Source organism: Callospermophilus lateralis, chromosome 8 (assembly GCF_048772815.1).
Source record: "Callospermophilus lateralis isolate mCalLat2 chromosome 8, mCalLat2.hap1, whole genome shotgun sequence".
NCBI classification, from domain to species: domain Eukaryota; kingdom Metazoa; phylum Chordata; class Mammalia; order Rodentia; family Sciuridae; genus Callospermophilus; species Callospermophilus lateralis.
Genome location: NC_135312.1, coordinates 112,304,564 through 112,331,160, shown reverse-complemented (window position 1 = coordinate 112,331,160; position 26,597 = coordinate 112,304,564). Strand labels below are relative to the sequence as shown.

The 26,597-nt window shown below is 40.2% G+C and overlaps 1 protein-coding gene across 1 annotated transcript in view; it reads right to left on the bottom strand.

Annotated features, from left to right (window-relative positions):
* Positions 1-26,597, bottom strand: part of Rnf175 (ring finger protein 175) — a 47,773-nt gene that overhangs the window by 7,566 nt on the left and 13,610 nt on the right. Inside the window, exons 3-6 of the mRNA XM_076864081.1 lie at positions 26,080-26,221; positions 11,907-12,061; positions 6,691-6,798; positions 3,703-3,823 (exon numbers count right to left, since the gene is read on the bottom strand). Of these exons, the coding sequence (XP_076720196.1) occupies positions 3,703-3,823; positions 6,691-6,798; positions 11,907-12,061; positions 26,080-26,221 (526 nt within the window). The remainder of the gene's footprint in view (positions 1-3,702; positions 3,824-6,690; positions 6,799-11,906; positions 12,062-26,079; positions 26,222-26,597) is intronic.

Sequence of the window (26,597 nt, the reverse complement as noted above, 5' to 3'; positions counted from 1 at the left end):
ATGTTTTCATCAGTTTTTTTTGAGTCACTCTGACCAAAATACCCGATGAGAACAACTTAGATGACAAAAAGTTTATTTGAGACTCTTGGCTTGAGAGGTTCAGTCCACGGTCAGCTGACTTCATAGCTTTGGGCCGAGATGTGGCAAAACACCAGGGTAGAGGAGTGTACGGACGAAAGTGGCTTAGGACAAGGTAACAGGAAGAAGTGGGGAGAGGGAGAGGGAGAGAACCTCTGATCACCAGGGACAAAATATAAACCGCTAAGTCACACCCCCAGTGACCTACTTTCTCCAGCCACACCCTACCTGCCCACAGTTAATCATCAATGGACTGACCCACAGATTAGGTGACAGCTCTCTTAATCTAATCATTTAACCTCCGAACATTCTTGCATTGTCTCACGTATGAGCTTCTGAGGGATGACTGACATCCAAACCGTAACAATGGGTTAAAAATCTGAATGCACTCCTGGGCAGTGGTGGAAACTGCAGGCAGGCAGTCGGCACGCCCTTGGGCACGCCCTTGGGGATTGCAGCTTGTCTGTGGCCCCTTCCCCGCCCGCTCTGTTGCCACGGGCTGAGCAGCTTTCTCCCATCACACCGCTCCATCATGGTAACTGCCTAACCTCGGGCCCAAAGCCATGGAGCCAGCTGGCCATGGACTGAGACTTCTGAAACCATGAGCTAGAATACACTTTTCCTCCTTTAAGTTGTTTTATGAGGTATTTTTGTCACAGTGACGAAGAGAGGGTGAATAGCGTTGTAACCTAGTACTGCTACTGTTTTGTTGTCCAACTTCCAGCTCTGGCTCCTGGGAGCTCTTCTGGGGTTCTTTGACATCTCCATCCTTGTGGGTTTTTTTTTTTTTCCCCCCTAGTCTTGGTTTTAGGATGGCCTTACTTTCAAGTCCTCCAGGATGCTCCAGGCTCTTGTTCACATAGAGAATGAAGTCATTGTTCAGATCTATATTCCTTGTTCAGATCTTTAATGAAGTCATTTCTCCAAGAAGCCCTGGTTCCTTTTATTGCAGAATGGTACCAGAAACCAACCCCTGGGTCCTAGGTGTGCCACTGGAGTGTCATTGCTTCTAGGACCTCTTAACTGACAGAGCAAGGAAATGTGTCTTGTGAACCAAGCTGTGCATGTACCCAGACCTGAAAATGTTTCTGTATGTATTCATCTGCATCTGTATTAAGCTGATCAGGAGTTCATACTAATATCTCTTATTCATCCTAATTTATTCCTGCGCAGATCATTCTAACCTCTTCTCTTTGCTTGGCAGGGATCTCTCATTGAGACAGTGAGAAACCTAGCTTCCATTATCAGCCATCCACTTACAGGTTCCGTTTCAGAGTACATGAATAGTGGTATCAAAATTGTAATCCATAGTCTGAGAGCAATGACTTTATCAACTATAGCACAATGCCTTTTGCTTTTAGTCTTACAATCCCTATGCATTTCAGCTACTTGGGTAACACATTCTGGTCCGCACTTTTTTTTTTTTTTTTTTTTTTTAATACAGTTAGATTCTTTTGTCACAGTCTACCTTCTACCCTGGGTTTTTCTGACCTCTGCTATAATTTTTAAATTTTGCATGCATAAAGGTTCATCTTTTCTGTGACATAGTTTTATGGGTTTTGAAAAATGCAGAGTGTCATGTATCCACCATTCTAGCATCAAACAGAAGGTTTCCACTACTATAAAACCTTCCCTGTGCTTCACCTATTAAACCCTGCTCCTTCCCTTAGGCCCTGGCAACCACTGATGTGTTTAGCAGCGCTATAGTTGTGCCTTTTCCAAAATGTTGTATAAACAGAATCATACAGCATGGAGCCTTTTTGGACAGGCTCCTCTCCCTCAGCCATATGCATTTAAAATTCACCCCCATTTTTGGATGGCTTAATAGTCAGTTCATTCCTTTTTCTAAGGAGTCTTTTAAAACAAAGCAGATGCATTGGCGTCACTCCCAGAGATTCTGGCTTAATTGATCTGTTGTGGGCTCAGGCACTGGAATGGGAAGAGCGATCGCTCCCCCTTAGCTTCTTCCTTACTTAGTCCCAAGCACCCCCCCCACATTAGTCCAAATCATTGGTGGCTGTGCCAATGGCTTGGGACAGTGGTTTTTATAGATTTGGTAAGTGGAATGAAGATGACAGAGGATGACAAGATGTTGGTGACCAGAGATGTGAGATCAGGTGAGAACTCTACAGAAAGTTGGTGCTTAAGTCCTTGGTTGTCTCACCCAGTGAAGTCTCTTCTCAGTCCACTGGAGAACAGAGCACATACAACCCTTCTCTTCCTTTCCTGTTCATAAACAAGCACAAGAGGCTTTGGGAATTGTCATAGGGGTGTGACTTGTTTTTTTGTTGGAAAAGAGAGTGAAGATGCTCCTCCTGTGCTCACCTTGAACCTTATAAGAAATGCACTTGTCCCACAGATAACACTTGGCAGAGAAATTCCAAGGGTCATGAATTGTACCACAGAAGTTGGGTTGCAGGCTCTGGAGGAGAGTATAATAGAGCCCTTGGTGGAGTGGAAGGACAAATGAGGTGAAGATGAAGTCAAGGTCATGTCCATTTAATGCCCCACAAATGGAAAGAAGTCCACTCTTCTCTTGTTGTATACACTAATTTTTCCATTTCGTATCTGGCTGTGTACCCAGAGGCATGTAGACAGGATGTGGAATACCTGAAACCTGGAGCCCTTTGTTTGTAAGTGTTTAGAGATGTGCGTGTGCCAGACACAGATGAATGTTCCTAAGATTTGAGTCTGGAATCCATCTAACCAGAAAGTATATCCATTCTGAATTTCAATTTTCAGAGAGTTTGGGGGGGGGGAAAGGAACCAAAACTATTTGAGATTTAAAACACTTCTAGTCACCAATTACAATATACAGTCAGAACACATTTAGCACATATTTCTATCTTCTCTTTCTTCAGTTGCTGGTAATGATAACCAATCTTTATGATAAGTATTGCCCTACATTATTGTTGAGTATGAAGTGTTTTATGTAGTATCAAATGTGAATTATTTTTCAATGATGGGGATCACATCCAGAACCTTATGCTTGCTAGGCAAGTTCTTCAAATAAGATTTTTATTTGCATTAGGCAGCATTTTTTGTTTTTTTCAGAGAGATACAGGTTTTTTTTTCTTTAATTTTTTTATGGTTGATTTTTTTTTTTTTTTTTTTTTTTTGGTACCAGGGATTGAACCCAAGGTTGCTTAACCACTGAACCACACCCCTAGCCCTTCTTTTGTTTTATTTTGAGAAAAGGTTTCAGTAAGTCCTTAGGGCCTCACTATGTTGCTGGGACTGGTCTCAAATTTGCAATCCTCCTGCCTCAGCCTCCCAAGTTGCAGGAAATACAACTGCACCTGGAAGGTTGATCTTTTATGAATCCTTTAAACATTGCCATCTATAGTACATGAGGTATGATGACTCAAAGAGTCAGCATATTTTAGAAGATGTCTTATTCCCCAACCATTCTATATAAAAAATGTACTTTCTTATTAAAATTTTTTAATAAAATATACTTTCAAATTAATCAAAAAAGATTTTTTTTTTGGATGCAAGGAGAATCCAGGGAACAATGAGGTTGGAATAATCAAAATAGAACCAAAGGAAATGATGCAAATATGTAAGATGAGACCATTTCTCCTTGTGTCATAAATGGTTTCAAACAATGAAAGCAATACTTACCCCTATAGTAGAAGCCATGTAATCTGAGCAGATCTCCGCAAAGTCTCTCCCCATTACCCCGTAGTAGAGGCCATAGAACAAGGACACAATGCCAAAATCCATGGAATCTCTAGCCTTGATTCTGTTGAAAACAGTAAAAGGGAATAATGAAGTGGCCTTGGGGGAACAGAGGAAAAGCTGGAGCTTGGAAAAGATCTCCTGCCATAGTATGTAAAAAAGAGCCCCGTGGACATATACTTTTTCACTTATTTATTTAGTTCTTTTTTTAAAAATGAAACATTTTTAAATTCTCTAAATTTCTTTCCAACTGTACCACCCAATGTCAATGGACGAAGGAATTCTTGAGTAGTCCCCTTTATTCCCAGGTGATATGTTCTAAGATCACCAGTAGATGCATGAGATCTGGCTAGTACTGAACTATATACACACTATTTTTCCCCACACACATACTTAAGATAAAGTTTAATTTATAATCAGGTACAGTAAGAAGTTAAAAACAATAACGAATGATAGAATAACTGAAACAACCTACTATTAAAAAAGTTTGTGCTTTGAGGCCATTATTAAATAAAAGAAGGATTACTTGAACACAAACACAGTGATATCATGACAGATGATCTGGTAACTAACTGAGTTAACTGCTAAGCGACTAAGGAAGGTAGCACATATAGCATGGGTATACTACCCAAAGGGGTGATTTACATCCTGAGTGGGATAGAGTGGGACGGTACAAGATTTCATCAGGCTACTTAGGACAGTGTACAATTTAAAAATTATTTATTTCGGGAATTTTCCATTTAATATTTAGGATTATGGTAGACTGTAGGTAACTGAAGCCAAAGAAGGTGAAACCACAGGTCAAGGGATACTGCTAGAGTCTTTAAATGTTTCTTAGGTTTTCAGTGCTTAGATAAGTCCATTCTAACCAGGAGTCTCAAGGTGGGTTGAATATAGAAACATCTCCATGTCTAGCCACACCCCAGCTCAATTACATCAGAATCTCTGGGGATGGGACCTGTGCAGCAATGATTTTTAAAGCTCATGTACATCAGGTGATGCAAATGGGCAGCTAATGTTAAAATCCACTAGATATGATTCTTGGCATGAAACATAGATTAGAGTCACCTGGGGAAATCTAAAAATATACTGGTGCGTGAATGAACCCACCATGAGGACTCTGGCTTAATTGGTCTGGGCAGGGCCTGGCCAGTAGTAGTTTCCAAGATCCTGTCAGGTATTCTACATTACAGGAAGGGTCTAGCACTTAGATTCTACAGAGTGCCTTCATATACTTTTTCTTACCTAACAAATGTGTTAGATATTATTCTCACTTGGCATGTGAAAACACGGTGACTAGAAAAAAAAATTATTTTCTTCACATGACAATTGGTACAATAACAAAGCTAAGAATTAAGCTCAGATTTTGAGACCCATAACTCTTGTGCCATTGTTGATATGTATGAGCAACAAAAAATTTTTTTCCCCTGCAAACTGAATCATATTTTAAATACACTAGGATTCTTTTGTGATCATGCCCCTCCTTTTAAAGGGAAAGATCTCTTTAAAAAACTGAATAATTAGCCTTTATTAGTTTAACTGATGAATCTTAATACTTGCACATTTGCTTTATTAGATTTGTAAGACAATCTCCAAAGCCTGGGTGGCCTGCTGGGACTCACTGGAGACAGAGCAGAACATGGAGCAGAGTTGGGTGGTCTGTGTCTAGAATCTCTTTTTGATTGCTTTTGTGCTCTGTTAATTTAAGGAGAACATGGTAAAAGCAGAAAGCTTTGTAGATTTAGGAGATAGATTTTTTTTTTTTTTTTTTTTTTTTTTGGTGATGTGAGTCCTTTCAGGATTTGCCTTGGGTGTATTTGAGGATTAGGGTAGTGGAGAGATAAAGACCATTTTCCCTCCACCTGCAGGGCAGTTTGGATTTAAAAGCTTATTGATAAAAAGTATAGTAACAAACCTGAGGCCCATAGAGAAGAATCTTAATACGATAGCAACCACTAGCCTCAGCTCTGCCTGTGAGAATCTCATCACAGCACAATCCAGCAAGCTCCTTCCAAATGGGGGCACAGATCTGAGTCATAGACACCGTTACCCAAGTTTCCTTTATTTCTCAAAAGCGTTTCTCTTCTGTTATTCCTTTTGTTTGTTTCTAAGTACCTACTTCTCTCCTTTTTCAACTTTCCTCAACAACAGATTTCATGATACTAACAACAAAATTCTGACATATTTTCAATGGAGACCAATGGATCACAATGGTTCCATAAGAAAATGTCACCTAGTGACATGGTGTCTGTCTTAGTTTGTGTAAATACACTGTGTGAGGGCTCTCAATGACGCAATTGCCTAACAAGCATTTCTCAAAAACGTATTCTCATCAGTAGGTGATAGGTGACTGCAATTTTAAATCTTTTAAATGTGTTCACATTTAAAAAAGTAAAAAGAAACAGATAAAATTTATCCCACCTGTATTTAAAATGCTATCATTCCAACATGGATTCAATAAAAATATTTTTCATTCTGGTTTTGAAATCCAGTATGTATTTTACACTTGATGGCATTTTATTTCATCTTTAATATGACCACCATGTTGGGCAGTGAAGTTCTAAAGGTTTTAAGGAAGAAGGTGTGTGAAGGAGGTCTGGACTCTAGAATTTCACAGGGGAACCTTGTAGTTCAGTAAGGATTTCCTCTACCACCCCTGGAGACCCACTTTCAATTGTGTTGTTTCAAATTTGTAGATCAAGTATATAGATTATCTTTAAAGACCCTAATTTAATTTCTTTTTCTTTTGTTTTGTGGAGTGCGCCTTTTCTTGGGATTCCCCCAATAATAAGATGATGTGTGGATATCTACTATAAAAATTCTGTTCCTGGAACGTGACAGGTCCAGATGCTCCCAGATGAGAGAACATGGTCAGGTGACTATTTCAAGCAAGTGTTGAGACAGCCATATCCTAAAATTGGAGACACTTACTTGAAAAATAAGTTGAATCCACACATTGTAAACATGATAGCCAAGTAACCCACAACGCCGAACGCATAGCTGAGCTTATAGATTAGGAGGAACCATTTGTACACCAATCTGTAAATGAAAAATAGGGAGAAACATGGAACGTGACATAAAGTATTTTGTCTTTTTCAAACATTGTTACAAATCAACTTTTAGTTTCTAGGATTTAATGTAGTACATACTATAAGAACATAAGTATAGAAGTATATACACGTAAGTATACATGTGTGTGTATACACGCACGCACACACACACACACATATATACACTCAATTCAAGAATGATCTATAATTTGGGGGCTGAAGTTGAAGCTTAGTAGTACAGCACTTGCCTAGCACATGTGAGGCGCTGGGTTCAAGCCTCAGCAGCACATATAAATAAATAAATAAATAAAATAAAGGTATCGTGTCCATCCACAACTAAAAAATGCTTAAAAAGAACGAATAATCTAAAGTTTTAATCTAATAGCAGCAAGTGGATAAATGCTACCCTCATGTTCATGTGTTTCTTGGTATAACCATTTTAGCTTCTCTATGTCTGTCACGTAATCATGACTTTCAGGAAGTGTTCCTCTACCTGGGACCCTGCCTTCCCCTCCCCACCCTCTCCTGTGGCTGAAGGCTTCCTTTAGAGTGGTTTTGGCAGGAGTTGCTTCTGAGGCAAGTATCATGGGAGAAGTCAAGAGAGGAGAGCCCCCCTCCAGTAGTCCCACTTCCCTCCTGCGGTGTTGCCCCTGGATCCCTAGCTCAGTCGTGGGCCCAGCCCTCTTTCCTCACCCCAAAAGTCCCTCTTGTAGCCCTGGGGAAGCCATCACAAGAGCACTCAGCCTTGACTTCTGCTCTGTGAATAGGTCCTGTGCACGGCCCATGATTCACCAGGAGGCCCCCGAGGCCTTCCCTCTTCTCACAGGGTCTGGGGGGAGGTAAGGATGGAGGGAGAGAGAGGAAGCTGGAGGGAGCCCTGCTCCCTGCCTGTTTCCGTCTTCCCTGACTGTAAAAGCCTTTAGAAGAACAGCAGCAAGGCCTAGGAGGCTGAGGGAAGAGGCTGAGAGTCCAGTTCTGCTCCTGGTGGGCCATGGCGGAAGGGCGAAGCCCACTGGAGCAGGGAGTGGTGGAAGAAGCTGGGGGCTTGTCTTTGGTGCCTGAAGACAATACAGGGGTGGCTGGAACACTGCTCCCAGGATGAACAGTGGCAGGAGGCTTGCTTGGCCCTTGCCCTTTTCCTGCCCTTCACCCAACACCAAAACCACACTCAGAATCTCACTGGAGATTCCGCCCCATCCTCTGGCCTCCGAGCCTCTCCCTTCCAGCTCACTCCCCGTTGGGGCCAATGCACCGAGTGCTTAAGCTCTATGATGTCACTGTTGCGAGCTTTGGTTTTAAAAGATGCTTTCTCTCATCGAGTTCCAGTAGATGGGCCTGTCTGTACCATCATGGTTTAATGGGGCTTGTGGGCCAGCCTGAGAAATGAATGGCCATTTAGATCATTTCTGTAGTGAAATGCTTTCTCCATTTCAATAAACCAACACCTAAGGTTCGTGTGAGCGGGCACTTCCTCCTGTCCTGTGGGAGCCGCAGGCCTGGTGGACCCCGTGGAGCTGGGCACTTGCAAGGCTGCACTGGGCTGGCTTACGGTACTGTGAGGTGGGGCAGGCCAGAGGGGGCTTTGGGGGTCTTTCTGCCACAGGGACACTTGGGCCACAGGTTCTTTGGATTTGCTTGTGTTGAGCAGTTTGGATCTCAGGGCAGCCAGATCAAGGGGGGAGTTTGTTGCTAAAAGGGGTGATGATGGGGAAGTGGACAAGCTCTAAGGGGTCCTCCCACTGGCCCCCACGGCCAGCCAACACCAGAGGCTGTGCTCCTTGCACCCTCAAGCACTCGGCACACCCTGTTCTTGCCTTGAGGGGCCTCTCTCAAAGTTGTGCCAGTGTGGGAGAGGTTCCAGGACTGACAGCTTTTCCAACTACAAGGTCTGTCTGTGCAGAATAGTTTGTTGATTTAATGAAGCCACAGCCTGTTTTGCGTTAGTAGCCTCTGGTTGACCCTGGGCTGGCCACTCACCGCCTGTGGACTTTGGTCAACTTACTTGGCATTTCTTCCTATGATTGCATCATTTGTAAAGTACGGTTATATACTGCCAACTCCTGACATCCTACTGAAGATTATAATGATGATTATGATGATGATATAGTGAGATGATGGATTAGTGTTTAAAAGACCTCAGAGGGATGGATAAAGGAAATGTGGTACATGTACACACTGGAATATTACTCAGACTAAAAGAAGAATGAAATTATGGCATTTTCCAGTAAATGGATGGAATTGGAGAATATCATGCTAAGCATGAGAAGCCAATCCCCCCAAACCAAAGGCCAAATGTTTTCTCTGTTATGCAGATGCTAATTCACAATAAGTGTGTGGGGGGTGTCTAGAGAAGAATAGAGGTACTCTGGATTGGACAGGGGGGACTGAAGGGAGGGGAGATAATATGGGATTAGGAAAATAGAATAAAGAATCAGACATTATTACCTTATGTGCATATATGATTACACAACTGGTGTGATTCTATATCATGTACAACAGAAGAATGAGAAGTCATACTCCATTTATGTATGATGTATCAAAGAACATTCTTCTGTCATGTATAACTAACTAGAACTTAAATTTAAAATGTTAAAAAAAAAAAAAGACACAAGAAGGCACAAGATGGGCATGGTGGTGCATGCCTATAATCCCAGTGGCTCTGGAGGCTGAGGTAGGAGGATCGCAAGTTCTAGGCCAGCCTCAGCAGCTAAGCAAGGCCCTAAGCACTTACTGAGACCCTAACTCAAAAGGAAAAATAAAAAGGATTTGGTACATGACTCAGTGGTTAAATGCCCTGAGTTCAGTCTTTAGTACCACCTCAAAAAAGGGACCTAAATACATTAATGCTCAATATGCTTCAGCATTGTTATGAATGTGTTAGATTTTCCACATCATAATCTTCCTGCTTATTGGGACACAAGTTTCCAGAAATAGTAGAGTCCAGAACTTTCTCACGACTCAAACTTAACCTCTGAAGCTATGGAGCAATTGTGTTATTGGAGGCCAAGCAACATCCAAATGACAGCTTGACCTTGGGTTACAACTGATGTGGCCAAGTTGAATTCTGTGGCTTGTGTGTGGCCTGTTTTTTTTTTTTTTTTAATTGAGCTTAAACTTCATTGCTTGCCAAACAACCCAACTATAGTAGTAAAGAGGAAACTCACTTCCCCTTCTCCGGTATTCTGTGCCACAACAGGGGCTTGGCGTGCTCCAGTGGAGGAACAACTGAGTTTCAAATTCTGTTGGTGCTAGAGACCACACTTCTTGAATTTACCTTTTGCACCAATGTTGATTTGCTTTGCCCAGCTTACCTCGCCTGGAAGGAAATCCTCTGCTTCCAAATGGCAGGCAGCTAAGATCTGACTCATATGCAACATGAGCAATCAAAGGCCCATAAAAATAATCAAAGGCCTGCTACCCCTCATACAGAGGGGCCCCTTTATCTTGCTGCTTTTCTAGAACAGGCCCTTGTTAGCCTCTCCCATTTTTGTCTCCTCCAATGGCAGCTGGATCTAATGACAGCTCTTGGCTCTCAGATGGTACTCCAGGGGGCAGAGCTGGCCAGGCAGGAAGAAGCTGAGGTGGACCTACTATGTGCATGAGAAGCAGATGGCGTGATACCTTGGCCATCTGAAATATCAGCCATGAAGATGAAGCAGCACATGGTGCTTCTTGTAACAAACTTCCTCTGCACTGGGTGAACTGATGGGTCCAGAAACACTGTATTTAGCTAGGGTGATTCATTATACAGTGGGCACGTGGGCCTCATTCAAATACAATACAGATCCTGTTCTATATGATGAATACAGAGAGACAGGTACATCTGGATTCATCCAAAGCTCAGAGCACTTTAAATCTTAATTAACTTATAACACATTGTAAGAAGGAGAAAGGTTGCGATGTTTCCATTTTACTGATGGGTAAATGGGGTTGTACAATGTCTGTCCAAGACCCCAACCTGGCTGGTGTTAGAAGATCTAACACTGCCACAAAGCTCTTCCCACAGTGGAATTAAAATACTCATAAACCTGAGTTGGTATATTTGAATTTCAATTTTTATCATCATGTTTATCTTATATATCTCCCTGCATCTTCTTCTCTAGAAGGGAAAGTTTAATGTTTATCTCTCCTACTATTTTACAGGATAATAAAACATCTAAATGGGTAAGTAATCATGAAATAATTACACAGAAGCTTATGATTTATTCTCCACAAAAATTAAAATAATTTTATAAAAAATTATTTTATAAAAAAAAAGTATGTAAAGTAATTTTATATACTTTTTCATTATCTCATCGTAGTTTCATCTGGGTGATTTGTATCTCGCCCAAAACAAGTAAGAACAAACCTGTAGGCACATTATAAGCCTTAAGATTTGTGCATGATACAACAGAAGTCTATCAATCTGAAGAGATTAGCAATAGCAATTAAATGATCCTTATGAGTCAGGCTCGGTGGCACATGCCTGTAATCAGTAGCTTGGGAGGCTGAGGCAGGAGGATCGGGAGTTCAAAGCCAGTCTCAGCAACTTAGTGAGGCCCTAAGCAACTCAGTGAGATTCTGTCTCTAACTAAAATACAAAAAAGGACTGGGGTGTGGCTCAGGGGTTAAGTACCCTTGGGTTCAATCCCCAGTATCCAAAACCAAACAAACAAACAAAAAAATAAAAACAAAAAATTCTTGTGAGAGTAATGTTTGCCTCTTACTTATGATATATATATTTCAGGTTGAAGCATAAACTTTCAACTGTTGCTCTATTTGCTGAGCTAAAAATAATCATGCAAACAGTGCTCTAGAAAATTTTAAGAAACAGTTTCACTTCTCTTTCTCTTGGCCTTCATGAGCTCCTACCTGAAGTCATAAATTTTACGGGCATGTCTGAATCACCGTTAGATAGTGAGTGCGAATGAAGAGTAGCACAGCTGGTCTCCAAATAGTTCTGATAACAAAAGTGAAAGAAGTTCAGAGGAAGTGTAACCGCCCCCCCCCCCCCCCCCCCCCCCCCCCCGCCACCTTCCTAGGGAAAAGGACGTCCAACATACCTTTTAAGTTCTAAAATAAAGGGGCTCTTGGGGAAGGAAGGAATGCAACACTTACCGTGGTGTTCTCCCTGAGAGGGGTTTTCGGGTAGCTCTGAAGAGGATATAACTGGTGATCACCGAGAACATTCCCCACATGGAGAGAAACCGCCACCAGTAAAGCTTTATGGTGAAGTACAAAGGGACGACCCACATCTGCAGCAAGGTCGCCAGCTGTCAGAGAAATGCACAGAAAGTCTCCTTCAGTGACCCAGGGCCTGGATGGCATTTCCATGATTGTTTTTCTAAAGTTATCTTTTGGTGCTGAGGACTGAACCCTGGGCCTTGTGCATGCCAAGCACAAGTTCTGCCACTGAGCTGACTCTGACCACAGCGTCTCCATGACACTCAGAATCTGCTCTGTGGGGAACGCCTTCACCATCACGGCTGCACCAAGCTACTGGTTCACTGTTCGATCATGATCTTTTCCCACACATGCCAAGCTACGGCCGAGTGAACGGGTGCGCCCATCTGATATTCAAATGGGTGACAATCCTAAATACCCATCTTCTGTCACCTCCTTTCATCTCACTATTTCAGAAGCCATCTGGGGCCTTAACAGTGATGTGTTTTGGACATACAGGTCTCCCTAGAGTTATAAAATTGGGGATACTGATGCCTGCGCTAATCAAAGGAGATGCTGGGCAGGAAACACTGAGAACCATGCTGTGTTACACAGAGCCATCATGTGCCCATGTGAAAGTGCACAGTAGTGCCAAAGGAGGAAGTGACAGTGACTTAAAGGCAGCTCTGGGACGTGTTCTACCTGCCGTCCCAGTGTGCTCTGCAGCTTAGCCACCTTGCCCCTGCCTGTTGGATCTGCGTCTCACCAGTCTCTCTTCTTTGGTGGCTGGTACCTTTTCCAGGTGGCCCAATGTGTGGATTACTCTTTTTCTTCTCTGTATAACCCCTTTGTGGACTGTGTCATTGACCCGAGTTCAAGTAACCTGCAGAGGGTCCTTTAACCTGGCTGTCCCCAATCCCATGGGCTGTGTGGGTCACTGACTTGACGAGGGTACCGGAGTAATAGTCCTTCTTTTTAGAGAAGACCTAAGGCCAGCCAGTCCTCTTTGGAGAGGCGGAGAGGTTTGGACAATAGCAGTCACCTCTGGTCTTTTATGTGTTACCCATTCAGACTAATTACCTATTATTTGCTCACAACGAACATAAAGGGAATGGCAAAGAGGTTTTGTCTCCAAGTGTAGAAGTTGATTTTCAGAGACACCTGCAGCACTCTGTGGAGGATTCTGAATCTGGATCCTGCTTTGGCGGTGAAGAGTCCCACCACTGGTAAATGACACCTGCCTGGATGTGGGAAGAGTTGTTCGAGTTTGTGCATCTCATACTCATCATCCTGAGTATAAAGAAGGCTAATGTCATTTGTTTCCTAACACTTCTTAACCTTTGTGGCGAAAGGGGAAGGTTTAGGAGAAAAGTCCATGTGTGCATTTTTGGCTTCTTTAAATCAGGGTTTGACCTTAACTTGTAAGGTCAACAACAGAAACTACTGGACAGGTCTTCAAAATGTGAGTTAAAAAAGGCAACGTCATAGCCATCTGCTTTCATTGTTGGACGAGAAGGTGTTTCCTGGGTTCTTTATTTTCATTTTGATGCTGCCTCCCTGAAAAGGGAAGATCTGGAGTCCGGGAATTGCTCTAGATCTTTCAGAGAACATTCAGATTGTTATTATACATATGCACTTGAACCAAAATACCCATGGAACAAATCTGATATGAATATCTGGAGAGTTCACAGGGGGATACCCTATAACCTAATTTTTGTTTTGATTTTAAATTCCAGGGAATATTTTCATGGAAAAGGAAATATTTTTTACTCTTCTGAATTAGATAATTGCCTCAATTTTCTATCCTATGAGGTGTGTGTGGTCCAACTTAATGACTGAGTTATAGTCTTTATTTATGACCCCGAGGTAAGTATATCTATACAGGTGGTAGAATTTTTATTCAAGGAAGCAGAATATTTTCATGAAGACCTGGATCCACATCTAGATGAGTAGGATTCAAGCTCTACTGACCTTCACACTCAGCATGAGCAACTTGACCCTCTCTGGCATTGACAATAAAAATTACAGCCCTTTAGAAAGAGCTCATCAGTATTTGTGGTTATTTCTTCCCTGTTAGATGATTACAGAGAAATTTTTCTATCATAATTTATACATTTTCTAACTTTTAAAACTCTATTACTTTTGATATTTTGTCCTTCAAAATTGGATCATCTGTCATTTGTATTTTTCATGTAATAACAATTTCTTTTTTATCTTCTCCCCATAAAAATGATGAGTTCTTTGAATAAAAGTTGAGTCAGTTCAATTTAATTCATCAAAATGCTTTGGATCATGAGCCAAAATTTGTAAGACTGATCCATTTCTTCAAATCAACAGAGTTGAAATCTACAATAGTTTGGAGCCACAGTTGGACTATATTTTTATAAAATGGGTTCCCTCCCTGTGGATTTATAAGAATGAACCTTTTCTGGAAGATCCCAAATTGCTCTTAGTTGATATCTGTATTTAATTAATAATTAACAATGAATAACTATGTTCGATATACAGGCACACTACTTTTTAAAATAGGCTTTGGAGAATCAAAATGAAAGAAAAGCTAAAAATCGTTACCATGCGTTATATATGCAAATATTTAATTTCTTAAGTATCTTTAAAGTGTATACCCAGCTCCATATTTTATCAACATGCAAAGAGAAGGGTCAAAGATTTGCATTATGAATTCAATAGTTGTACGAAAAGTTATTTTGAAATGTGGGCCCCATTTCATAGCAATTTAAATGATTCTTTATCAATTTCCAGAGCAGTTTAAACTTCTCATTTTTAATAGTAACTGCCACATGTGAAATGTAGGAATGCTGTGCCTTATAAATAAACACATGAAAAATGTGAAATCGAGGCACTTACATGCAAAGGAGGAAGCTTGGTGTCTGGAACACATTACTAATGCCAGAAGGGTCACCATCTGGGCATGTGTGTATAAAACACATCTGCATTGCTGGCGAAGGGCAGCCTGTGCATCTGGACCATATTACGCACGTTCTCCCCACCCATACATCATAGCAGGAAGAATTTCCTGATGAATCAGATGGTGCCCAAAGGTACCATGGTTTTTTCCTTGTTACCATGCATGTAATGAATGTGAAAAGGATTGCAGATCAAGTCAAAACAAAGATATCTTTCATCTGTCTAATCGTACAGAATGAGAATGCCATGCAATATTAAAAAGGGAAAGGAAGAAGTTATGCAATGCTCATTTCCTTTGCATTGCAAAAACTCAACTATCTGCAACCATTTGTGCGTGGGTGTGTGTGAATGGGGTTCGGGGAGAGCAGAGGGATGCTCAGAGGTAAGCAGAAAAGTGTTATGGAAATACACAACTCCAGAAAACCCTGCTGCTCTCAGCACAAAGATAATAGATGGAAGTGTGGACCTAAATCGAGCAAAAAGAAAGGGAGGAACCTCTGCACCCTTAGAAATTCAGTTGGTTCATGCTTCTCTCTCCAAATCAACCCTGATAGTTGATTTTATTATTTAACTCTTAAAGAAGATTCTGTAATGTTGTGTACGTACATAAGAACATATGCTAAGAATGAATGTATTTGTGCCTTGCCACATTTAAAAAAAAATTTCCTAGTGTTTCACGGCTATTAATAGACAGGAAGTTTGATTTAAAGACAGCAGTGTTTCAATCTGTGACAAATTATTTGCCTGTGTATTGAGGCCAGTTAATAGTGCATCTGAAACCGAAATTCTGTGGAGGTAATTGTAAGGCCTTCTTTTAATTTGAAGAGTAATAGAAAGTTTCTTTCTTGGCACCCTGCTCCCTACTTCCTGAAAATATGAAAAGTAGGTGCACTTAAGGGAGGGTGGAGAGAGTGGTATTAAAAGAAATTTTATTTTTAATTAAATGCTATTAAAAGCGTTTGGAAATGATTTAACTTTGAAGTTCTGCCAATGTCTGCACCATATCAAGATTGCCAGCTGTAAAGAGAAAAATTCAAATATTCATATGGTCGATCTACATGGTGCTAAAATGTGGCTATTTGGAACAATGCAGGTATTTGGTCATATCCCAAGCAAAATATATTTTTTCCTTCTACTCACTTTCTATCTGCACTTTTTGACATCACAAAGGAACAGTTAATATTATATTTTTATACTTTATTTTTTAAAGTAAATCATTTCCTTTGTTTCAAGTAATTATAATAAGCTGCTCTGAATTATACAGCTCTACAGACCACAGAACATAATCTGTCTGGACAGATTAAATGATCACTTTAATTTTTTGTTTTAAATATTTATTTTTAGTTATAGTTGGACACAATACCTTTGTTTTATTTATTTATATGTGGTGCTGAGGATTGAACCAGGGCCTCACATGTACTAGGCAAACGTTCTACTGTTGAGTCACAACCCCAGCCCCATTAATGATCACTTTTGAAGAGGAACAAATTTGTTAAAAGTTTTATCTGAAAATATTCTGGACTTTGTGAATTCGTCTCTTTCTTCTTAAGTACATTATCTGAATTATGCTTGAAAATAATACCTTTAGGTTATAAATAATTTGTACAAATAACAATACTGTTAGCATACAGAGCTATTCACATGTGTGTGCATTTCCTACTTTTTTTCTAATTTCATTCACTTGTTATGTATAAACTCCCACTAGACCAGCAAGTAACCTGGTTTCCACTATTAGTCATCTATTTACTTAATTGTTCCATTCCAGTATACACCTACAGCTGTGTTAGGATTGCTAAGCCCTTCTCCCTTGATAAAATAACTTTATCAACCAGAGTACAGTGCTTATGTGCAGTTCCCATGGCCTTAATTTTCAGACTGCTCGTTTTCAAAGTTACTTAGGTCTGTACCCCTGACCTCCACCCACCATCCTCTTTAACAAAGTTGTTTCAGATCCTTGCAAAGCAGTTACATTATTTTGCCATGGTCTGCATTTCTCCCTGAGATTCTCCAACCCCCTAACTGGACACTTTCTAAAGTGTCCATACCTTAAAGTCCACTTTTGGCAACATACAATTTGTGGGACTTGGCAAATGGATCATGTCTTATAGTCACAATTATAGTATCAGACAGACTAACTTTACTGCTTTGCTTCCTCCCCCTCTTGCCTCTGAAGCACTGGCAACCACGGATCAATTTACTGTGCAGTTTTAGTTTTCAGAATGTCACATAACTGGAAACGTGCGGTATGCATCCTTTTAATACTGGGTTGTATTACCAAGGTTCCTTCATGTTTCTTCATGGCCTGACAACTTCTTCCTTTTTGTTGTTGAAGAGTATTTCACTGCATGGCTGTATCGTAGTTTGCTTGTTTATTCAGCTTTTAAATGACATCTTAGTTGCTTCTGGATTAGGTGACCATGAATAAAGGTGACATAAATATTTGCATGAAGGTTTTTGTGTGAATGTAGACTCTTCATTTTAATGGGGTAAATACCCAGTACAGTGACATATGGATCATACCGTAAAACTACAAATAGCTTTGTAGGAGACTGCCAAATTTCCTCCAAAGTGACTTTCCAATTCTTCATTTTCAACAAGAGTTCCTGCTCCTCTGCATTCTTATTAGCATTTGATATTGTCAGGTTCTTGACTGATGAATTTTAGTCATTCTTGTATCATTTGTATCTCATTGTTGTTTTTAACTTGCAAATTCCTAGGACATGATGATGAGTTTCTTTTCATATACTTATTTGCCATCTGTCCATCTTTTTTGATAGTGTGTTTTTCAGATCTTTTGCCATTTTTTAAATTAGTTGCTTTTTTGGGTTGAGTTTCAAGTGTATTTTGGATATCAGTCTTTTATTTAAATGTTTGATTGCAAATATTTTCTCCCAATCTGTGGCTTGTGTTTTTTTTTAATTCTCTTATCAGTATCTTCTACAGAACAGTTTTTAATTTCAATAAAATCCAACTTACCAATTTTCTTTCATGGATCATGCTTTCAACGTCATGTCTAAACACTCATCACCAAACCCAAGTTCACATAGAGTTTTTTTTTTTTTTTTTCCTGTCACCTTTTAAAAGTTTTACATTTAGGTTGAAGATTCACTTTGAGAATTTTTGTGAATATTTGTGAAAAATATTGACTTTGTGTCCAGATTAATTTTTTCTTATTTGTTTGGAAGGCCAATGTTCTATCAAATGTTCTATCAAATCTATTTGAAAAGACTCTTCTTTGTCCATCAAAGTGTCTCTGATCCTCTGTCATAGAATGGGTTGACGTTGACCATGTGAGGGTCTACCTGTGGGTCCTACATCATAGGCCAGCAATCTAATGTCTATTATTTGTCAATACCACACTGATTACTATTGCCATACAGTAAGTCTTGAAGTTATATAGTGTTATTCCTTCTACTTTACTCTTCTTCGGGGTTAAATTATCTATTTTGTGTCTTTACTTTTCTGTATAAACTGTAGAATCATTTTGCTTTGTTTGATGTTCACAGACTAGCTTACCAGAATTTTGATTGGCTCGTCTCGACTCTATAAAGTTGGGAAGAATACCTAAACAGTATTGAATCTTCCAATCCATGAACACAGAATATCTTTCCATTTATTTTAGGACTTCTTGGTTTTCTGCATATAGATCCTGTACATATTTTGTTTGAGTTATACCTGAGCATTTCCCTTTTATTGTGTTTTAATTCAAATTCCATTGCTTATTACTAGTAAATAAGAAATCATTTGATTTTTATATATTGATCTTGTGTCTTGCGACTTTGCTATAATCCCTTCTTAGTTCATCTGCAATGAAAGAATTTTTCTCTGCTTATTTTCCAATCTGTATACTTTTAATTTCCTTTCTTATTGAACTACCTGTTACCAGTACAAGGTTGAATAGGAGTGATGGGGAGTCAGTCTTACCTTTGTTTGTCTGTTTTAGGGAGAAACCATTTAGTTTTTCACCATTAAGTATGCAATCTGTAGGTTTTGTTGGTATTCTTTATCAAGTTAAGGAAGCTACCCCTATTTTCAATTTGTAGAGAATATTAATATAAATGAGTGTTGGACCTTGTTCAATGCTTTCTCTACATCTATTGATAAGCAATATGACTTTGTCTGAAGACTTTAAATATGATTGATTGCATAAATTGATTTTTAATTGTTGAACTACCTTTTCATGCAGGGGATAAATCTCACCTGGTCATGGTGTATAAGATTTTTCTTATTATTATATTAGATTTGCTCATATTTGGTTGAGGGTTTTTGAACTTATGTTTGTAAGAGATATTGGTTTATACTTTCCCTTTCTTATAATCTGGTTTTGACAGAAGAGTATTTATGACATCAATGAATGAGTTTGCTTCTAACTTCTGGAAAACAATGTATAAAACAGGTATTATTTCTTCTTTAAATGTTTGGTAGGATTTACTAGCAAAACTATCTAGGCTTGGTGCTTTCTTTTTGGGAAAGTTAGTAATTTTTCATTCAATTTTTAAAAAATAAAGGCCTACTCAGATAATCTTTTTCTCTTCTGTGAATTTTAATATAATTTATGTCTTTCGAGGAACTGATTGATTTCTTCTAAGTTATCCAAATTTATGAGTATTATATCTTTATTTTCCTTTAATGTCAATAAAACCTGTAATGATGATTTTTCTTTTCTGATATTAGTAATTTGTGTTTTCTCTCTTTCTTCTTGGTTAATCTGGCTATGGATCCATCAAATTTATTGAGGTTTTTCAAAGAGCTAGTTTTTGGTTTTATTGAGTTTCCTCTATTGGTTTCTTATTTTTTAATTTCACTGATTTATTATCTAATTTTTATCATTTGTTTTCTGTTTGCTATTAATTTGTGGACTAAGAGCATAGTTTATGTAATTTCTATTCTTCTAAATTTGTTTTGGTGTTTTATGGCTCAGAACATGGCATCTTGGTGAATGTTCCTTGTGATCTTCTTTTTCTTTTCCTTCCTTCCTTCCTTCCTTCCTTCCTTCCTTCCTTCCTTCCTTCCTTCCTTCCTTCCTTTCTTTCTTTCTTTCTTTCTTTCTTTCTTTTTGTGCCAGGGAATGAACTCAGGGGCACTTAACCACTGAGCAACATCCCCAGCCCTATTTTGTATTTTATTTATAGACAGGGTCTCACTGACTTGCTTAGCTCCTCACTGTTACTGAGACTGGCTTTGAACTCGTGATCCTCCTGCCTCAGCCTCCTAAGCTGCTGGGATTATAGGCATGAGCCATTGCGCCCTGCTCCTTATGATCTTGAGAATAATGTGTACATTGTTGTTGGATGAAGTATTCTATAAATATCAACTAGAGCAAGTTGATGAACAGAGTTGCTCAGATCAACTCAATTGTTACTAATTCTCTGCCAGTCAGATCTATCACTACTGAAAAAGGGGTGTTGAAATCTCCAAATATATTATTGGATTTATCTATTTATCTTGCAGTTGTATCAATCTTAGCCACATATATTTTGGTGTTTTGTGTTAGGTGCATATACATTGAGAATTGTTGTGTTTTATTAAATAACTGACCCCTTTATCATTATGTATGTTCCTCCCTATTCCTGATCATTTTCCCTGGGCTGAAGTCTGCAACTTAGTCTGAAATTAATATAGCCAGTTACACTTTCTTTCGATTAGTTTTAGCATTACAAATCTTTCCCTGAACCTTTACTTTTAATGTATCAGTATTTTCCCAACTGGGTTTCTTGCAAATGACATTATAATTGGGTCTTAGTGTTTTTTAACCATTTTGAAAATCCCTATATTCTAACTGGTATATTTAGACTGTTCACATTTGAAGTGAGTATTGGTATAGCTGGAGCAATGTCTACTATGTTTATAACTGTTTAGTATTTGTTGCAATTGTATTTTGTCCTACACTCCTTTGCATTCTTTGGTTTTAAGCGAGCATTTTATGGATTCCATTTTCTGTTCTCCTTTAGCGTATCAACTATGCTGTAATAAATTTTTAGTGGTTGTCTTAGAGTTTGCAGTATACCTTTACAGCTAACCCAAGTCCACTTCCAAACAGCACTGCACTGCTTCACACCTGGTAGTGCAGATGGCTTACAACAGAAATCTCAAATCCTCCCTCCCATGGTATTCACTTCACTGATCCATATAACACTCCAATAGTGTTACTATTAATACTTTGAACAGTTATATATTAGATCAATTAAGAATAAAAGATCTTATTTTGCCAACATTTATCCGTCTCTGACACTGTATACAGATCTGAGTTTCTTACATCATTTTACTTCTGAAGAGCCTTTTAACATTTCTTGCAGGTTAGATCTCCTGGTGATGAATTCCTTCTCCTCCTCCTTTTTGTTTGAGAATGAGAAAGTTTTTATTTCTTATTTAAATTATCCTTCCTGTAAAAGATAATTTCTGTGGATATAGACTAAAGATTTCATTATTTCATTCTGCTCTCTTCTTGCTTCTATGGTTTGTATGCACAAATTGGATTCATTCTTACCCTTGTTCCCCTACAGGGAGGGTTTGAATTTATTTCCTCTGGCTGTTTTTAAGATTTTTCTCTTTGTCTTTGGCTTTCTGCAGCTTTTTGCAGTGTGAATTTGATATGCCTAGGTATAGACTTATTGATAATTATCTTACTTGGTGTTTGAGTTTCTTGGATCTGTGGATTGGCGTGTCATTGATTCTGGAAAATTCTTGGCTGTTACTTCTCCTCTTAGTGTCACTTGTAATTTCTGAGTGAAAAGCAGACATGGTTTAGGTGATGGGAGCTGAAATAAATGGGCCATTAGTGTGAGGTTTTGTATTAATTTGACTAGGAGCTGGCTGTGTTTAATGCTTGCTCTAGCTGTAGGTGTCAGAGGCTTTAATTTCCACTAGTGTAGGGTTAGGGTTTCCATAAAAACACCTTTTTACGTAGAATCTATACAAGCTCTTTCAGCTCGAACTTGCTGCATTTCACGGACACCCCGGGATGTGGTGGTAAAGTAGCAGTGAAATCGAAATTTTTGAGATGAAACGTGATTACTGGCTTCTGCAGGCGGGTGAGACAGGTGAGACTGGAGTTTCTCCACGGCTGCTGCAGGGTGGGGTCTGCGTAAGGCTGCAGGTCTCTGCAGCCAAGAATGCTGCAGTTCTTGATGATGGGCTTTGTCCACCACTGATGAGGCAGACCCCAGCAGCTCACCATCAATTTCTTTTTCTTTCCAGGTTCTTATCTCCTGAATTTGAAGAATGAAATCCACAGATCAGGATGAGTGAGCGTAAGAGTAGGATTTATTGAAGAACAGACACAGGAACAGAACACTTGCAGGGTAAGGGGGACCCAAGAGCAGTTTTTCTCCATCAGAGTGTGCCAGTCTATAGGTTTACATAGCATTTGGGACCCTGCTAATGGTCCAAAAACTTAGGCTAAGTAGGGTTTGGAAAAAGTACCAATGCTATTGGTTCAAACTTGTGCTAATTAGGATTTGGAAAAGTGAGCTACTGGTCAACTCTTGAGTCCCCGCTTCCATTCAGATCTGCCCGACTTCCACTTTCTCACTGCAGGTCAGGAGGTGGGAGGTTGAAGTTGTCAGATGGTCTATGCTTACGGGTTTTGAGCTACAGCACTGCACGGAGAGTGAGTCTGAAGTAGGTGTCCATACCATGCCCAGGCCTGGCCAGCAAAGGCTGTGTGCCATGGCTCGCAGGACTTCAGGACCACCCTGCCTGCCTGGTGGCTCCAAGTGGCAGCAGGGCACGCTAGCTGCCTGGGCCCCAACTCACCCAGACTGCCACTCCACTGCTGCCCCTCAGGAGGAACTAGTAGGCCAGCTGTGTGGCTGCCGGGGCGCTGTGTCAGCAGGGGAATTCTTTTCGTCACTGGGCTGTGACGGTCCCAGGTGTTCTCAGTTTTTTGACTCTGTTAGGCGACACAGGAAGGCTCGAGGAAGGTGAGGTGGGTAATCTCTCTCCCTTAGCACTGCGCAAGTTTCTGGTGAAATCTTTTTCCCTTGTGTTATTGGCCTTTTTATGAAGAGATTCTGTTCTAATTCAAAATGGTCACTTGCCAGAAATACTAGGGTTCCTCTTGGGTTTTTACTATGAGAACCGGGTAGGGATCCTGGAATTAACATTTATGAAAATGTGGAGTTCCCCTAAGACTGCGGCCCCCAAGAGCTTCTCTGTTCTTGCACTAGTCTACACTCCATGTTCAGCAACTCTCGAAGTCCCTACAAGTCTATGGCTCTGATGGCTTTTGCTCCCAGGGAGCAGATCTTACCTGCATTCACCCATTTCTGTAGATTTTAAGGTGGTGGTTTTCCTTGGGATCTCAATTCTCTGACAGGTTCAAGGAAAGTTTTTGATATTTGGTTCATTCAACATTTTCCTTCTAATGTGGGAGTGATGACCGAGTTTTTCACATGTTGGAGCTGAAACCAGAAGTCCTTCCGATTTTTTTCACATTCTATCATTTTTAAATACCAGGAAACTGAGGCTTGCTGTGGTTAAAGGAGTAGCTAGAGTCTTCCAGCTCCTAAGCCAGCACTCTTCCCTTCATCATCCTGCTTCTTAACATCTCACAAAAGCAATCTAGGGAACTGGCTTCAGAAAAAGCATGTGAAAGCATTCAGAATCAACAAGTGGTACTAAACACTCAGGATGTGTCAATCACCATGCTAGAAATTCTCATAAGGAAATATTTCTGAGTTGTGAAATCTTATCTTTCTGCAAGATAAATCCTTACCTTAAGTACCTGAACTTTGCAGATAAGGAAATCATGGCTCAGAGATATTTAAGGAGCTTGTCTTTGATATAAGAGGAAATAACAAGTGAGGTTGGCATTGAGTCTTCTCTCTGCAACTAACAAGTTATATGACTTGGGCCAACTTATTTAAATTCTCTGAGCTATACTGCACAAAAGGGGATAAAATACTAATTACCACTCTAGATAACTAAGATACAAATAGCACTTATTATGGCTCTAGTACCAATTTGTTTAAAAATTTATAATATACTATAATTTATACATTATTATAGTAATAACTAATAATTATTATGAGTGTTATTATAATTAATATGATATAGATTGATATGTTACTAAAAATAGATGAGCAGCAAGAGGCTGCTCAGCTTATTACTAACAGATCGATGGGGGTTACGATATCAGATCATGGGAACAAGCTTCACTATCTGACCCCATCAGATGGGCTGATGGTGACCAAGTCTCTAAGCTAACCTAGCAGGGTCCCATCAGGGCCACCAGGAGACCCAAATCTGTCCTTGATGACTATGGGAGCATCTCTCTGTAGGCCCCTGGCTTTGTCAAAGTGCTAGACAACGTCATCTCAAGAGAGGCCAAGATCACAGTCACTTGGTCATCTCCACGGTGATCCTTAGGACCACAGAGCCCTCTGGGTAGCCATAAAACAGGATCTGTGCAATTAAAGGAGACAGGAACAGCAATACTGGGGAGAAAAACTGGGGTGACTGAGGGGGTCCGGGAGGCTGTCCAAAGCAGTATCTGTGGAGAGACATTTCAGGTGGCAGAGGTTGCAAGTGGACAATGGGAAATGACTCACATGCTCCAGCCAACTGTTGTGCTCAGGCTCCAAAATGCCAGCCTGGGTCCAGCATAGGCTAAGTCAGCTAGGGTCAGGCCCAGCAATGGCCATGTGTCTTCATAGGGGTCTTGACTGCGGGGCACATCTATCTGGGGTCAGGTGTGAGGCCAGTGTGTGAGTTCGACACTTACTGGTGTAATGACACATCCTCAAGAGTTGACACGGGAACAATTTCTTCAAACACAAGACAAGGACAGAGGCTTTTTGTCTGCCACCCTAACGTCTTCAAATAAAAACGGCAGAGGTACTTGGCACCATTAAGTTGCCGGCTCATGTGGCCTTGTTTCTTTCCAAGGGAAGGAGCTTTCAAGGCAAAATCCACACCTGTTACCATGGAAGCCAAACTTTCTTTTCTATACTTAATCTAGAGATAGTTATCACTTAAAAAGAGAAGATAGAACACAGCTATGAACTAATTGCTTAGGAATCCAGTTTCTTTTTACATAAGGATTCTAGAAATTGAATCTTAGTTATTTTGAAGGTATAGAAACTATAAAGACCTTCTCTTTGATATGAGAATGAATAACTAGCAAGGTTTGATTCTAGTCTGATTCATTTAAAAATATCAGTTAAGTACAATACGAAGGGTGATTAATAGACATGACAATAGTGACATGGCAGAAAACCATGTCTTTATTCTAAAAAAAAAAAAAAAACAAAATGAGATTCTTTTTCTTTAAAATTTCCCAAACTGAAATATTATATACAGTATTGAGAATTCTTTTAAACCCTGTACTATACAAGAACTAATGTTTATGATGGGTAAAAATACATAAAATCCTAGTCTGGGCTAAGGCTTCATATTTTATAGGAAGTCTTATATGCCCAAAGAGTGGTCTCAGAATCAGTGGCAGCATCAGCACCACCTGGGAACTTATTAGACATGTAAATTATTAAATCAGAAACTCTGGGAGTGGGACCTAGGTGATTCCCAGGCACCCTAGGACTTCAGAACCACTGCAACGACAAGGTCTCAGCAAGGACAGAGTATGACTCTAAGCCCTGAAATGGGGAAGTTCCAGTAGACATGCTCCAGTGGGACTGCCCTGTGATAATGAGAGACTTCTCCGTGTTGTTGAGGTGTTTGCTGTGGACACATTTCCATGGATATGCATAATGGTAAGACAGCTGCTGATATTTATTTATGACTACTTATTGACTGCTAATGAAGCCACATGAGACAGTCTCAACCTTTTGTTTCTGCTATCCTTAATCTTTCTTTGCTTTAGTCATTGGCAGAACTCATTCATACACAAAAAGAAAATCGGTTTACTTAAAGCAGGCTGTCACAGCTTTGCCACGATTGGCATTTGGGCTAGATCATTTCTGTACTGGGAGCTGCCCTCCACTGTAGGAAGCTGACCAGCATCCTTGGGCTCTACCCACCAGATGCCAGTAGCAGTTCCCCTCCTCCTCCATCCTGATCCCCCAACTAAATCATGACAATCCAGAATGTCTCCAGACATTGTCAAAGATCTTTTGGGGACAAAATTGTACCTGCTTGAGAACCACTGATTTAAGCCAAAGCAGTAAGGACACAAAGTGGTCACAAAGGAGCAACGGGGCAATGAGAAGCTGAAGTGGGCTTCCAGCAGCCAGGGGTGACTCACATTGTAGGACCGGCCATGCCTCTGTCTCCACTGCACCAGCACTACCTGGGCGACGACCAGGGTGCAGAGGAAGATCAAGATCATCTCCACGTGCATGGACTCGTGGCCCCGGTGCATCTTGTACATCCTCTCCTGCTGCAGACTGGAACCAGCAAATGAGGTCATCTGAAAAAGCCCTCAACCTTTGCACATTTTAGCGAAAGAGAAAATAACAGGTTGGGCTCATAGGAAGAGGGGGATTGAAAAAGCAGGTAGTAAGCTTTGATCACAATGCTTCTCTTTATTTCTCCCCTTCCCCTTAGGTTTGGGAAAAGGACAGCAGATTCTATCAGCAAAACCAGTTCCTCTCAGTCCTTTGCCTCCCCATGTGATTTGGAGTTCACTTTTTTTTTTTTCTTTCCAAATTAAGTAATGAAGCCGAGAAGCAAGATGGGCACTGGGAAGACAGGTTCCAGACCCTGATGGGCCACTTCATGGACCCATAATCTTGGAAAGTCATTTATCCTCGGTTTCCTCAT